Source organism: Rattus rattus, chromosome 9, assembly GCF_011064425.1.
Source record: "Rattus rattus isolate New Zealand chromosome 9, Rrattus_CSIRO_v1, whole genome shotgun sequence".
NCBI lineage: Eukaryota > Metazoa > Chordata > Mammalia > Rodentia > Muridae > Rattus > Rattus rattus.
In genome coordinates this window covers 49,740,116-49,755,496 of record NC_046162.1, presented here as the reverse complement: position 1 = coordinate 49,755,496, position 15,381 = coordinate 49,740,116, and the positions used below count along the sequence as shown (strand labels likewise).

Below are 15,381 nucleotides of genomic sequence, written 5' to 3'. Positions count from 1 at the left end.
CTCCCAGTCTTTGCCAAGCAACTATGGGTATGTGGCACGTGCCGTGGGCACACTAGCCACCCCTGCAGCAGCGTTCTGCGCAGAGGCTCAGGCTTAGGCAGCAGGGAGAGGCTGTCAAGCACTTGGGCATGTAGACAGCTGAGAACACGTGCATGGCCATCTAGATCCCCCACAATACATTTCAGCTTCTCTAGTCGCCAATGAAAATTGTAATCACCCTCACAAGAAAAATACAGACTACCCTACTGATGGCGTATGAGGCCTTCATTAGCCGGTGGCCCAGAGAGGGTGGTGCCTTTGAGTCTCATGGTGCTGAAACTCAGGGATACAGCAAATTTAAAGGCAAACAAACAAACAGAACAGAAAAATCTCACAGCAAAGTTATACGAGGGTAACCTTGAACTGTTTGTGCCTTTTGACTTACACTTTTTCAGTTACCATAGGTTATACTAATTATTTCAGGTAATACATGTAGGCATGTAATGCGTGTAAATATCAAACGTGTTGCCAAGGCAGATATGAGCAAGAGAGAGCTGAGAACTGCAAACCTCAAATGGAATCAGGACAAATGTGTTTCCTTAGCTAGTTCCCCATTTCTCCTAGTTCCTTTTAAATCTTTAATTTTTATGAAGGGTCAGGTACTGGGTAGCAATCAGTTAATTAAGCAGGCCCAACCATTAGCTCTAGAAAGAGAAAGACAAGAGGACCCATGGGACCAGTGGGAACGGTAGCTGGCCATGGAATCCAATCAAACCAGCTACAGAACAAGCAATTGTCGGCCTTTTAAATTTATAATTTATAAAGGGCTATTTTAATACACAATCAGGCATAACTTATTAAATTAGATCAATTTTTGAAAACCTATTATTTAGATATATCAGAGCCAGTAAAATTTTGTGTTAGTGTCCAGTCTCAGGGAGGCATCGGCATCAAGGTTCCTATTACCACGAGTCCAAATGGAGAAAGAGGCTTAGTCCTCATCTCCGAATGTCCACCGCTGAGTTTCATAAGCTTTGTCCTGTGAAGGCCCACAGTCTTCTGGGTTTCTAACAGCAGTAGGGCTGAAGAACTAGTCCCGCCTCATCTCAGGAAGATGGCCTGGGAGTCTGGTCTGGGAGGGCTTCATGGCCTGTGTTTCCTCCTCACGCAGTGCTTGGTTACCCAGGCATGGAGGATCCATGGGTGTCTATACTTGGACCTGCTGTGTTGACTGGCCCTGTGACAACCTCTGACTTGTAATATTTAAAACTCTCTTGAGGACTTTTTACCTTTAGCCCTGAAATCAGCTTTTGCTATGAGGAAATGAAAACCACAGTAGAAGGCATGGCCAACTGAACTGGCATGACAGGTCCCACCAATCAAGTGTCAGGCTTCGCTACAAGGTTCCCCTGTTCACAGCATCCTCGTAAGTCAGTTCAGGAGACACTGACTGAAGAGTAATTGTTCTTTGCCTTTGCTGGTGAGACGTTTAGGATGTGTGTTCTAAGATACTCTACCTGGTAGAAAGAATCTACTGCCTATAACACGAGGAGAATTCATCTGCCCTATAGACAAGGAAGAGGCTCTCTTGGGCAAGCCTACCTGGGCAGAGCTGTGTGGTCCTACGTAGCCTGAGCAGGGGCCAGCAGACTCTGGCAAGCCCTGCATCTGTATCCCACATTGAGGCTAACAGGTGATTTACTCCGATGGGGTCTCAGTGCGTTCACGGAGACAAGTACCAGCAGTGGGAGTTTCTAGACAGGTCAAATCTAAGAAAACCTTCTGCTTGTCTAAGACAAACTTCTGAGGTTTGATCTTTAAACGGTGATCTCTCTAGTGTTTTCAATTTCTCTTTCCAAATCCCAAGGAATCTTTGAAACTAACCTTAAACCTTAGGGAAGAAAAAAGAGGAGGTTCCAGAGAGTCATGGAGAGAGACTTTCCCTTTCAGGAAAAATGGATAAAACAACAGGCACAATGGGGGTGGGGGGACTGAGTGAGTTTCAGGTCCATTAGTCAAAAGATACCTTCTGCCCTTACGGGAGGAGAGAGGTATGTACAATGAGGAAGCAGGCTTGATTAATATGCTACCTGTGCTACATGGCGATACTCTATAGACTCTGGATAGGGGAATGGAACCCATTAATATGTGAGCAAAGCCAAGATACCTTGGCCCCATTCAGGAGTTGGATTTCTTTCCTGCCCTCCCACAGCCTTGTGCTCAGGGCCTGAAGGGCCTGGGTATACTAACAGCCAATAGAAAAGCAACAGAGAGCTGGCCGCTAGGGAGGAAGAAAGGGTTTAAAGTTAAATCACTTAAGAGTTGTAACCTTCTCATTTGGAAGGATCCCAGTGTCCCCCTAGTTCCTAGCAGGCCGCAGAGTGTGACAGACAAATGTTAGCTGTCCACCCAGGTCTTCTTTTCCCTCCCTGTGAGCTTCCAGCCCTGGTTGCTGAACTTGGAGAAGACCAGGTCTACCAATTGGAGCTCATCAATATGTTTGGTCCTGCGTGCCTGATGGATAAGGGCCAGTCTCTCGTTCTTCACTGAGTACCAAGTTTTAGGAAAAATAGAATTTAACTACAGAGCAGTCTTGTTTTATCAGAAAGCTATATTTAAGATAACTTTGTGACTCTTTCTTTTTCTGTGAACTTGAAATTCTAAGAAATAGCAAAACTGTTGACAAAGACTTGGAATAGTTGTGGCTAACAGTTTCACAACTAGCTCTGGAGAAAAGTCCTGCTGATTAAGAGCACTGGCTGCTCTTTCATAGGGCCAGAAACCGCTTCCCAGCATCTACCCTGGGTTGACCATGACCTCCTGTAATCTAGTTCCAGGGAACCTAAGCCCTTTTCTTGCTTCTCGTGCATTCACGCGCGCGCGCGTGCGCGCGCGCACACACACACACACACACACACACACTCCACCCTACAGAGGAGGAGGGACATATACCCATAAATAATAAATCTGTTTTTAAAAAATTACAATCAAGCTGTTCTCACTGACTGAACAAACTTTGGAATGAAATGTTATGCTGAGATCAGTTATCCTTCAATGTATTAAAATCTCTCAGTACTCAATCAACCCTTCAATGTATTAAAATCTCTCAGTAACTGGAGAGATGGAGTAATAGTTAAGAACACTTGTTGGTCTTGCAGAGAACCTGGGAATAGGAACGGGTATTGACCACCAAAGACCAAGTTCTCAGGACAAAGGATATTTGGTTACCCCAGAGAAACAAAGGGCAGGGAATAAGAGACAAAGACAGGAGATACAGGATGAGGGAGAAGGGGAAAGGATACATGTCTGGGGGCAGGGGGGTGGACACAAAGGACTGCCTCTGGTAGAGAGGAGACAGACATGGCCCATAGTCAAATGGCCGTTTGTAAAGGTACAAGGGAAAACCCCGTGTTAGGATGAGGTGTTTAATTTTAATTGGATATATTAATTAGGTGAGCCAAAGGGAACTTTTGATGGCTGGATCTCAATACTTTGACCTTGGTGGTCAGCCTCAGGAGGAGGAAGTGGCCAAATAGAGAAATAGACCTTGGGGGCCAGCTTTAGAAATGTAATCTAACAGTTGGTTTTTAGTGAGGAAGAGGGAATGGGGGCGAAGGACAAGGCCAGCCAGAGTCACATTTGTCATGCTCCGGCTGGCTGGAATCCCTTTCACTAGGTTTGACTCCTAGAACCTACGTCAGATGACCCCCAACCACAGGTGGTAACTACAGTTTCCGGGGACCTGATGCCCTCTTCTGGCTTCCACAGGCACCCACATGCATGCAGTGCCCATGCAGATAAGCAGGCGCATGCACATTAAAAAACTTCTTTATTTTATGTGCATTGGTGTTTTGCCTGCATGCATGTCTGTGTAAGGGTGCTGAATCTTACAGTTACAGACAGTTGTGAGCTGCTGTGTGGGTGCTGGGAATCGAACCTGGCCATTTGGAAGAGCAGTCAGTGTTCTTTTTTTTTTTTTTTTTTTTTTTTTGAATTCCAGCGTTGTTTTTTGGACGCAAGGGTTTAACATGGGATGGCATCATACTGCCCCCCATTTCCAGAGTAACCAACTGGCTTGGTTACATGCTAAAGTTGTTGCTTCCAGGTGTGTGAATTAGTAAGCTAAATTCAAACAGTAAGATAGAAACACTTTTGTATCAAAGTTGTGACTTAAAAAGTACAAAAGCTAAACCCACAGGTGTAGAGAAAAATGGCAGTCCTGAGAGCTGCCTTGAAATGTCAGTCTTGAAACTTGTGGGGAGGCCAGCACCCATTAGGGGAAATGAAGGGAGTGGGAGCCTGCCCTCTTCATCCAGGCGGCCTTCATACTGGCATATGTGGGCCCAGCCCCAGGCTGGGCACCATGATAGGGGAAGCATAGGGAGAGGCACTGAGAAGGTGTCAGGGCAGGGCCAACCCCTTCAACCAGAGCAAGCTGGGAGGAAAGGGGCTTACTTGGCACTTGCAAGCTTTGGCAGCTCAGAGGGGTTTCCTGACTGCCCAGCCCCTGCTGTGGCTGAACCACCACAGGTCTCTGGCTGGGCCTATGGTTACTGAAGACTGGATATTACTCCAGGCCCTTATTTCCAATCCTCAGTGTCCGAGAGAAAGAGCTGGTGCTATGGCCTCGGGCTGGGGGCTGAGGGTTAAGAAGGTTGGCTTGGACCTTTGGGATCAGCTGTTACTCCTCAGAGCTGGGGCCTAGCACACAGCAGAAGCCAGAATTAGATACAGACAGAGCGTGGATGTGTTCTCAGTGCCCAAAAAGGTCAGTGGGCACAAGTCTAGGCTGACTACTGCTACGACAGCATGGACTGCTGTACGGCCTTCTGCAGAGACTGCCGAGTCACCAGCAGGCGGACCACTTCCTCCGAGCGTTTGGTGAGCCGCTTCCGAGCCTGGTCATGAGTGACCATGGTCATGTCCCAGCCGTTCACCTGCATGATCTTGTCTCCAATCTGCAGCCCAGCAATTTCAGCAGGACCTCCCTCAGACACTCGTGTTACGTAAATGCCCTTGTCTGTTTTATCTTCCGAGAAGGGATTCTGGGAAGGGTCCTGGTCGATCCCACCTCCAATACTGAAGCCCAGGATTAAGTTTTCACCATGCCGCAACTTATGAATTTCAACTCTTTGCACTACGGCGGTGACAGGCTGGCCCGGGATGTAGGACATTTCGATCGAAATCTGACAAGGAGCAGTCAGTGTTCTTAACCCACCGAGCCATCTCTCCAGCCCCCACATGGTTTTTTTTTTTTAATTTGTAATCTTTTCTTTTGTTTTTCCAACTTAATTATATATACTATTTTCTTTCTACAGAATGCGCCCTCCACTGTTTATCTACAACTTCACCTGAACCTTCTGATTCCTATCTTTTTCCAGTAAAGGAACAAAACCCTTACTTTCTGATTCTGTTGTTGTTTTGAGACAGGGTCTCACTGGCCTGGAACTCTATATATCCACCAGGCTGGCCCATGCCGTCCAAGTGCTGGGATTAAAGGCATAAGCCACCATGCCTGGTCCTTTCTGATTCTTAAACATCCTCTTTTTTTTTTTTTTTTTTTTTTTACTTTGAAAATGAAACCACCATACCCAGAACCTTGTTCCCATCTCTCTTCCACCTTCTCCTTCCTTCCTGCTTCGTTTCCTTCCTTTAAAATGTGAAATTCTTCATAAAAAAATCCTTCCCCTTTTCAACAAAATGCTATGTGTTTCTCCTGACTCCTTCACCAAATCACAGCTTTAGCTCGCTTCCTGTGCCACTGTGCATTTGTAATCGCACACACTAATTAAAGTTCCCACACCTTCGACAGACTCAAGTACTCCAAGCAGTTTGGCGCGTTTCCATATAGCTTATGCTTTTACGAAAACTAGCTGCAACAATAACTCAGGAAAGGATTGTACTAACGATTCTAATTTACCAACGCAGTTAAGTCATTGCATCTGTCAAAGTCGCCTTAGTCACACGAACCGTGATGCATAACTTTACCGTCTTGATTTTATGGACACGATCACTTGTCTGGCTGTTTTTAAACAGAGTTTCCTAGGGGGCTTTCCCTGCCCACTTTGTAGACACACCATGTTATGGGAAGTGAACAATAGGAAACTTGGGAAGTCAGAAGACTTACCAACCAGGAAGAAAAGGGAAAAACATGATTCAGAAATGAATCATGGGGTTCAGGCATCTGTCCCCCAAATCTCCATTGCCACCGCCCATGGAGGGATCTCTTATTTTATTTTTTTGGGGAGAGGGTGAGGGACACACTTGTGTGCACCCTCATGTGTACCACAGTCTGCGGTGTAGAGATCGGCTGACAACTTGTAGGCGTTGGCTCTCCCCTTGCACCCAGTGAATCCAGGCCATCAGGCTTAGCTTTGGTGCCTCTGTCCCCTAAATCATCTCACAGGCCCTTGTCTCACAGTGTAAGGGACTCCCACTTGAGCAACTATAACGTTAAACACAATCTCACTGTTGGTGAAATTGCAAGCTACTGCAGTGACTCTAGAAATCTCTGTAGAGAATTTTCACAAAGCCGGAACACTCCTTGGCATATGCACAAAGGAGCAGACATCCTCTTCATAGACGCTTGCTCTGTTCTACATCCACTGATGTTGTGTTCCCAATGGCCAGAAAACACAAACAGCCTAAATGCCCTTCAACTGAAGAATGGACAGAGAAGTCGTGGCACATACAGGCTATGCAATACTATTAAGCTGTAAAGAAAATGAAATCACAAACTTTGTGGATAAATGGACGGACCTGGGAAATATTGTATTGAATGAGAAACCCAGACCCAAAAAGACAAATGTCACATGTTCCCTCTTACCTATGGATCCTAGTTATAAGTCGTCACACAAGAGTCAATAGCCTGGAATAACCCGGAAGTCAGGAAAAGATAAAGAACCGTGGTGCCTCTAGAGAGGAGAGTAGGACACAGGTGCTGTGAAGGGGAAATGAGAAAATCCAGGGCTGAGGGTTAACTGGAAAGGGGTGACGGAGGGCAATACAGAGAAAGGGAAGGGGGAGAAACAGAACTGTTTCAAAATGGTTTTTAAAGACCATAGAGAAGCATAAATAATTTTTGTTTACTTAAACATATAGACATAGTTTAACACACTGTAAATATATGCACATATGCACACACATATATATTTTGAGTGAAGTTACACTATTTGGTGGAATGATACCCCTTAGAGTATCTAACAAAACCCCCAGTGCCAGGCATGAGAAATCTCCCTTTGAGTTATTGATGAAGAATCCAAGAGGCTCCCAAATAATTCAGGCTGTTGCTATAGCCTTTGGTTGCCTCCTAGAGCTTGAAAGCCAGATCCTCTTCCTGAAGACACCAGGCACGCACTTCAGGCACAGGAGGAAGAGACCGGAAGCCTCCTCCCCGAGAACTAGCCCCCGAAGGCGCCATGCAAGCTGCCAAGGGAGAGAAGCAACAGTCGTACCCAGGGGCAAAGCCTGTGGCTAGCAACAACCACCAGGTGGGCGAGATATTCCAAGAGTTCCATACCCTGGAGGCAACTGACACAAGGCCCACTCACTAGGAGGCAATGCGTGCCCAGTATTACAAATCTAGCTCATTACTCATGAGCAATGAGGTGCTGGGCCCTAGAGGAGAACATGCTATCACCCCTTCCCTCCATCAGTATAAATCCTAACTACATTTAAATACCTATCCTTCTACCACAGATAAGTGTACAAGTGTAGCTCTCACCCCTCATCAAAAGGCTTTCTTTTCTTTTCCTTCTTTCTTTCTTCCTTCCTTCCTTTCTTTCTTTCTTTCTTCCTTTCAGCAAAGATCATTGCAGAAATTCACAACTTTTCAAAATGTTATGGGGAGCCCACAGACTATACTACTCACAGGCTATAGTCAATTGAAAGTCTTTATTCTGACCAGCTGGAACTAGACTTGGGGATTTGGGGACCCAAGTGTAACACTGAGTGTGCAGAGCACAGAGTTTTCAAAGACAGAAGCCACGTCCTGGCATCTCACTAAGACAGTTGCAGAAGAAGCTGGGGCAGGGGAGTCTCAGAATTGGGGGAGCTTTGTGTCAGCAAGCAATTTGATAGAAGCTAAGATAAGCAGTTAGCAGGAGAAAAAGGTTTGCCCAAGCAGGCAGTACAACATAAGCTAAGGTAGGTTGACGGGGACATCTTGACATACATAGGGTTTCTAGAATAGAGTTGGGTAATTTTCCGCTGCGTTCTCCATGAAGGAGATCGGATTCTGGTTAAACCTGAAATGGCCTCAGCAAGAACACAAGATGGAGAACCTCTGCACTGTCTTGCCCTGTCACAAAAATGCAGAGAAATTGACCACGGGGTGTCCAACCCTAGTTGATACATTTACAACATAACCCAACACCAAAGGCTCAGAGAACATCGCAGAAGAGGGGCCAGGAAGATTGCATGAGCCAGAAAACCAAGATGTCTGCTGCAAGATAGTGTCATCTGTGTGTGACCCAGGGAAGCTACACCCATGAAATCTCAACAATACGCTCACCTAAGCAGGACCTCCAGAACCCCAACTAGCATGCCAACATGGTGCTGGAAATCACAAAAGGCCTACTCCTAGACGGAGACCCACCACCATTGTGGCTGCTCAGAGAGGGAGAATCAGGCTTCTACAGAGACAAGCTCCTTGGTGGGTCATCTAATCCCAAGCAGTCAGGTCTAACACACATGAGCACATGAGCAGCAGTAAGTAGACCTACCTGTGTGTGTGTGTGTGTGTGTGTGTGTGTGTGTGTGTGTACACGTATTTTACATACATTTATATGAAACAATTTAAGACGAGGTCATGAATTTGAGGGGAAGTTGGGGGGACATGGGAAGGACTGGAGAGGGAGAGGAAAGGGGAGGAACAATGCCAAGTATACAAATGCCAAAAATTAAGTATAAAAAATTATAGTAATCTATTTTTTTCAAAAGATTCATAATGCTAACAGCTAGTAATAAATGATTACTCTCCCTCTTGATACTTCCTTCAACCCTCAGGCCACTTTCCTTGATAATTTTATCCTTTATCATTTTATAAGAGTATAATTGAGTAGGTTCTGTTATGAAACAAAAGATGAACAATATATAACAATAAAAATGACAATTTAGGGCCAGGGAGAGGGCTTGGCAGATTTAAAAAAACAAAAACAAAAACTTGTTGAGCAAGCGGACAGCCTGAACTCGATGGCCCTAGTGGAAAGAGAGCAGACAACTCCTGAAAGTTGTCCTCCGACCTCTACACAGGTTCCCCACCCCGCACGCTAATAACAATGATTATTAATTTTAAAATAGTTCATTTAACAAGGCAAAAAATTCCTTAATGTGGATACCCCTAATGTCAGACCTTTAGCAGATACGACGCAAACACTGTCAGAGCAGAGAGGAGACAAAGCCACCATGGCAGTGGAAGTAGCAACAGTCCTCTGGGGTAATGCACAGACCGTGTTGACAGGAAACAAACAGGAGTTTAAAAAACGCCTTCTGCAAGCTAGGGCTGACTGACAGTGTGAAGCAGGCCCAGTGGCAGAATGCACAGTGTTTTCAAGTCCACAGGCAACTTCGCCAAATCTATATGCTGTCACGGACCAAAAACCAGACCTCCACAAGGTGGAGACGACAGCTGCATCCGGTAGGTGTGATGGCCCAGCTTGGGGTTAACTTGACTACATCTGGCAGCAATTAATGCCCAAGCTGTTGGGCCTGCCTGTTATGGATTGGGTCATTGAGTTCAGGCGGGCGCACATTAAAGGGCACGGAGGAAGGGAGCGTCTGCTTTCTCCTGCTAAGGTGTTCCTCCACTGGTGTTAGAATCCACTTATTTGGGGGTCCAACAGAGGGGGAGGGGGAGGGGGAATGGAGAGGGAGAGGGAGAGGAGGGGAAGGGGGAGAGGGAGAGCCAGCTGCTCTCTAGGAATCCTCCAGGACTCCTAGATCAGGACTTCAGAGACCACACGCCCCGGTGTGAACAACTACTGTATTCTTGACCTTTCTGTCAGGAGACAGAGGACTGGCTGGACTTCAGCCTGTAAGCCACTCTAATAAATCCTGTTTTAATATGTAGATATTACTGTCAGTTCTGTCCCTCTAGAGAACCCTCATCGAAACAGAACGTCTTCAGATACTAATGAAATTAAGTTTGAAATCAAGAATACATTAAATGATATATCCTTAAAGAATCTACAGGCCAAAGAGAGTCTCGAGAGAAATTAAGAGACTATTCTGAAATGAGCTAAATGAAAGATTAGCACATCAAAGCTTGTAACACAGCAATTTCTTAGAGAAACATACCATTGTCTATAATACAAAGAAGAAAGCTGGGGCTGGAGAGATGCTCAGTGGTTAGAGCACTGGCTGCTCTTCCCGAGGAGACAGGTTCGATTCCCAGCACCTACATGGCAGCTCACAACTGTCTGTGACTCCAGGTCCAGAGACTGTGGCTTCCTCTGCTGGCTTCTGTGGGCATTGGATGCATGTGGTGCACAGACACACAACTGGGCAAAACACCCACACGCATAAAAGAAAACAAATCTTTAAAAAGTAGATAAATAAAAAGCAAGGTAGTAAACTGGCTTTAGAGGCTTCTGTTGGCGTCGTGCTACTGTGACACTGAAGAAGGGGGATGGCTTGTTTTTGTCTCACTGTTAGGTTTCAGTCATGGTTGCTTTCCGCCTTTACTCTGAAGCTTCTGGTGAGATGGAGCATCATGGCAGACGTACATGATAACAGAAGTCCTGGTCTCATAGACAGAAGCAAAAGGGGGAGACAGGGCTATGGTCCTATTGTCCACATCGAGAGCTTGCCTGCAGAAGCTGAAAGCCTTTCCAGGAGACTCCATATCTTAGGTTCAGTCAGCCCCCATTAGCACAGCATGCTGGAGACTAAGTACGCCTAACATATTTCCTACGTACTCATTTTTGATGGACGCTATCGCTTGGCTATTATACCCCTGCAAACGGCTGTTGCACAAGCTTCTCTGTTACCTGCCGACTTAGATTGCTTTCAGTTATGTACCCAGTAGTGCACACCCGGATCACATGGCACTTCTCAGTGTAGTTGTTTAGAAACTTCCTGATGGTTTCAGTAGTGACTGAATCTACATCATGTTCCCACTGTCTTAGGGTTTCCATTGCTATAAAGAGACATCATCATGATCAACTTTTATAAAGCAACTCTTATAAAGGACAACATTTAATTGGGGCTGGCTTATAGGTTTTTAGGTTCAATCCATTATCATCATGGCAGGAAGCATGGCAGCTTCCAGGCAGGCACGAGGCTGGAGGAACTCAGAGTCCTACATCTTGTTCTGAAGGCCAACAGGAGAAGACTGACTCCCACATGGCTAGGAGGAGGAGCTCAAAGCCCAGCCCCATAGTGACACACTTCCTCCAACAAGGCCACACCCACTTAAAGGCCACATCTCCTAATAGTGTCATTTCCTGGGCCAAGCAATTCAAACCACCACACCCACTAACCACGAATAAGGTGCTGTTCCACATCCTCACCAGCATTTGCCATTCTGACTGGGGCGAGAGGGAATCTCAGAGCTGTTTTGCCTGAGTTTCCCTGATTACTAAGGATGCTGAACATTCTTCGCACGTTTATTGCCGATCTGTACTTCTTATTTGGGAAACTGTCTGATTTGCCTGGCCATGTACTGGTTAGGTTGTTTTCCTTTAATGTTTGAGTTCTCTCTATACATCAGATATTAATCTCCAGGAAGATGGATCACTGACAACTGTTCTCCCACATTCCAGAGCCCACTTTTCACTTTAATCATCATTTCCTTTGCTCCACAGAATCCTTTGGATCTCATGAATCCCATTTTATCAATTATTTCCTGGGCTGTTAGAGTCTGTTTTAAAAAGTTCTCACCTACCTTGAAGCGTTCTCCTCTTGTACTTTCAAAGGTTCACATCTTACGTTGAAGCCTTTGATCTGCTTTGAATAGATTTTTGTACAGAAAGAAAGATGGGGACCTAGTTTTATTCTTCTATGGCTATCCAGTTTTCTCAATACCACATGTTAATGTGGCTTTCCTTGGGGGCTGAAGGGTTAACTTTGCCAGCTTGATAGTATCAGGAAACAACTAAGAGACCTGCCTCCGGGTGGGTGGATCGGTGAGGGAATTTCCAGAAAAAGGAACTTAGGAGAAAAGACCCTTCTTCGAATGAGTGCCACTTTTTAGCAAGTTTCCCAGAAGAAGTCTGAGGGGAAAGGACTGTTGCCTGGCTGCATTCTTAAAAATATTTGTAAGTTTACTCTGTAACAATCTCACGTTACATGTCGTTACTCCGCTCATGCTCTGTAACATGTATACCATGGCATTTTGGTCGTGCTTTCTCTCCTAGTTTGCTTTCTGCTGTTGTGATAAAGACCATGACCAAAAGCAACTTAAGGAGGAAAATGTTTATTTAACTTGCATGCTCCATCACTGGAGGAAATCAGGGCAGGAACTAAAGACAGGAACCTGGGAGTAAGAACTGAAGCAGAGGCCATGAAGGAGTGCTGCTTACTGGCTTGCTTGCCCATGCTTTGCTCAACCTGGATTGATTGATTGATTGATTGATTGATTGATTGATTTTGTTCTTTCTTTCTTTCTTGTTGATGTTTTTGGGACAGTGGCTACCAGCCAGTCTAATGGAGACTTTTTTTTTCTCAGTTGAGATACCGTCTTCCTGCATGACTCTGGCTTGTACCAGGTTGGCTATAAACAAAGCAAAAGGAAACAAAACTAACACCACCCCCAGCATTGTCCGCCCCTCATCTGTCTGCCACTGGACACATTCTTCTTCCCCATCTGCCCTTCCTGCTTTCATAATTTTCCTTACACTCATTCTGTGAGATTCACATAAGCATATAATGTATTTTGACCACATCAGTTACCTTTCTTTCTTTCTTTTTTATAACCCACTGAATTTAAGAAGGATTGCTTGTATGTCGGCTGCACCCCTGAAGAAAATGACTCTTCCACCTCCAGCGGCCATCAATTATCAAAAGCCCTTGAGCTAGATCATTAGTGTCATCCCATCTATTACCCCACTCAAGTCTCGGTCCCTTGTGCTCCTTTACACTTGTCCTTGCTGTGGCCCTCGCTGCTGTCCATCTGTGCTCTCTGCACCAATCATTGCCCTGCTAAGGTTCTCTCCCTCCACCCCGCCCACACGCCCTGTGATTCCTCCCTTCCCTGCAACCCACTTTGGGATCCAATCATGGAGACAACCACCAGCAGCAGGAGGCTGAGGCCCAGGGAGAACAGGAGGAGGTGGGTCCAAGAGAGGATATTCCACAGGAAGGACTGGGGAGGAGCTACTGAAAGAGAAGGGGGTGGTCTAGAGCTCTCAGCCTGTGGGTTTTGATCCCTTTTGGGGGTGAAATGAGTATCTTAGTCAGGGTTTCTATTCCTGCACAAACATCATGACCAAGAAGCAAGTTGGGGAGGAAAGGGTTTATCCAGCTCACACTTCCACATTGCTGTTCATCACCAAAGGAAGTCAGGACTGGAACTCAAGCAGGGCAGGAAGCAGGAGCTGATGCAGAGGCCATGGAGGGATGTTACTTACTGGCTTGTTTCCCCTGGCTTGCTCAGCTTCCTTTCTTATAGAACCCAAGACCACCAGTCCAGGGACGGCACCACCCACAGTGGGCTGGGTCCTCCCACCTTGATCACTAGTTGAGAAAATGCCTTACAGCTGGGTCTCACGGAGGCATTTCCACAACTGAGGATCCTTTTCTGTGCTAACTCCAGCTTGTGTCAAGTTGACACACAAAACCAGCCTGTACAATGAGTCTTCCCCAGGGGTCACATATCAGATATCCTTCATATCAGTTTGACACATTAAGTTTTATAACAGTAGCAAAATCACAGCTGTGAAGTAGCAATGAAAATAATCTTAAGGTTCGGGGTCACCATAACATGAAGAACTGTATTTAAGGGTCGCAGCAGTGGGAAGGTTGAGAACCACTGTGTTAGAGTTGTGAAAGTTACAGGAGGTGTGAGCCCCAGGGACCCTTTAAAGGTAATTATTGGGCTCTGGTAATGCTGTAAGAGGGGGAGGCTGAGAAGAATTGGTTCGGGGCCTCTCACCTCTCACGGACCACACAAGTGCTCACACGGAAGCCTCTCATCCTGTCAGTGCTCACGTGCGCCATCGTGGAGTTGCAGACTTTCTGCACATACAGACAGTGACAGCGGCCCTCTGTGAGGTTCTACATCAGAGCTGGAGGAGTGCTGCAAGGACACAGAGGTAGCTGGGGACAGCCAGGCCACCATCAGGCCCTTAGCCTCCTCTGCATGATTGTGCGTGCAAAGGGTGAGTAAGCTACTACAAACACAACTACACACTGTACACACCTCCCATACCCTCCCACCAAGCACAGGAAGCCAGGTCATTCAGGTTTTCCTGTCCCTGTCTCTCTGAGGACCTTGTATGTGCAATGTAAGGGCCTTGGAGTGTGCCTGAGCGCATTGGTGCATGGTGAGCCGCGGCAGCGCAAACCCTGACTTAGAGCAAACTTTGGGGACTCCATCCCTCCTTTCTTGCTACCTTCTCTTGTCTCCTGGTTTTTCTCCTCATTCTCCAAGTTCTGGAAGTTTTCATTTGGCATTGTCATGTGTTGACAAACACAAGGCTTCTGGGACAGTAGAACTGAAGCAGAGAGACTAGGGTTCAGTTAGAGTGTAGGTCTAAGAAGGGGCAAGAAGCATAGTGGAGCTGAGGGCAGGGCTGCGGCTGGGGTCAGGTACTCCAGGTGAGAATGAACCTAGTTGTCATGATGGAGTTCGGTGTGAGTTTGCAGCCGAGGTTGGACAGGAAGTCAGAACTGGATCAGCCTTTGAGGAGGAGTTGAGCCTGGGGCTGAAGTTGGAGGTAAAATTGGGGCTGGGAATTTCAACTCACTGCTACACTGTGTCTTGTGTAGCATTAACCAAAGTGAGAACGTATTTGAAAGACAACATTCTGTCTCTTTAGGAAGAAAGGACATCTTTCCTGACCACAGTGACACACAAATACCCTCAAACACTACTTCCAAATGCCATGTGAAGACGGGCCTTTTTCAATTTACTTTGAGAAACCTGATGTGCTGTGTCTGCCTTTCTCTCTAGAAAGGCCCTATGCCACATTCCCATTCGGGGGACTTAAGATGCTATAGTACTAACTAACTAACTAACTAACTAACTTCACAACTCTCCGTCAGCTCATGGCTCCTCAGAACCCAGGTCCCTCTTAGTAGGAACCTCAGTGTTGAAAGCAAAGCAAAAACCTTCAGGTGTTTTTGTTTGCTTATTTTCTTTTGTCATTGCTGTTGTTTTCCATTTCAACTGCACCGTTGTTTTGAGACTTACTTGTTTTTACTGAATTGATATGTGTCAGGACCACTGTGCACCTCCACTTA

At 46.0% G+C, this 15,381-nt stretch overlaps 1 protein-coding gene across 1 annotated transcript; it reads right to left on the bottom strand.

Moving 5' to 3' along the window:
• Positions 1–4,118: 4,118 nt before the first annotated feature.
• Positions 4,119–5,153, bottom strand: LOC116910023 (tax1-binding protein 3-like). Its single transcript, XM_032913807.1, has one exon. It carries the CDS (start codon positions 5,151–5,153, stop codon positions 4,779–4,781), a length of 375 nt encoding a protein of 124 aa, XP_032769698.1. The 3' UTR covers positions 4,119–4,778.
• Between the last annotated feature and the right edge of the window lie 10,228 nt (positions 5,154–15,381).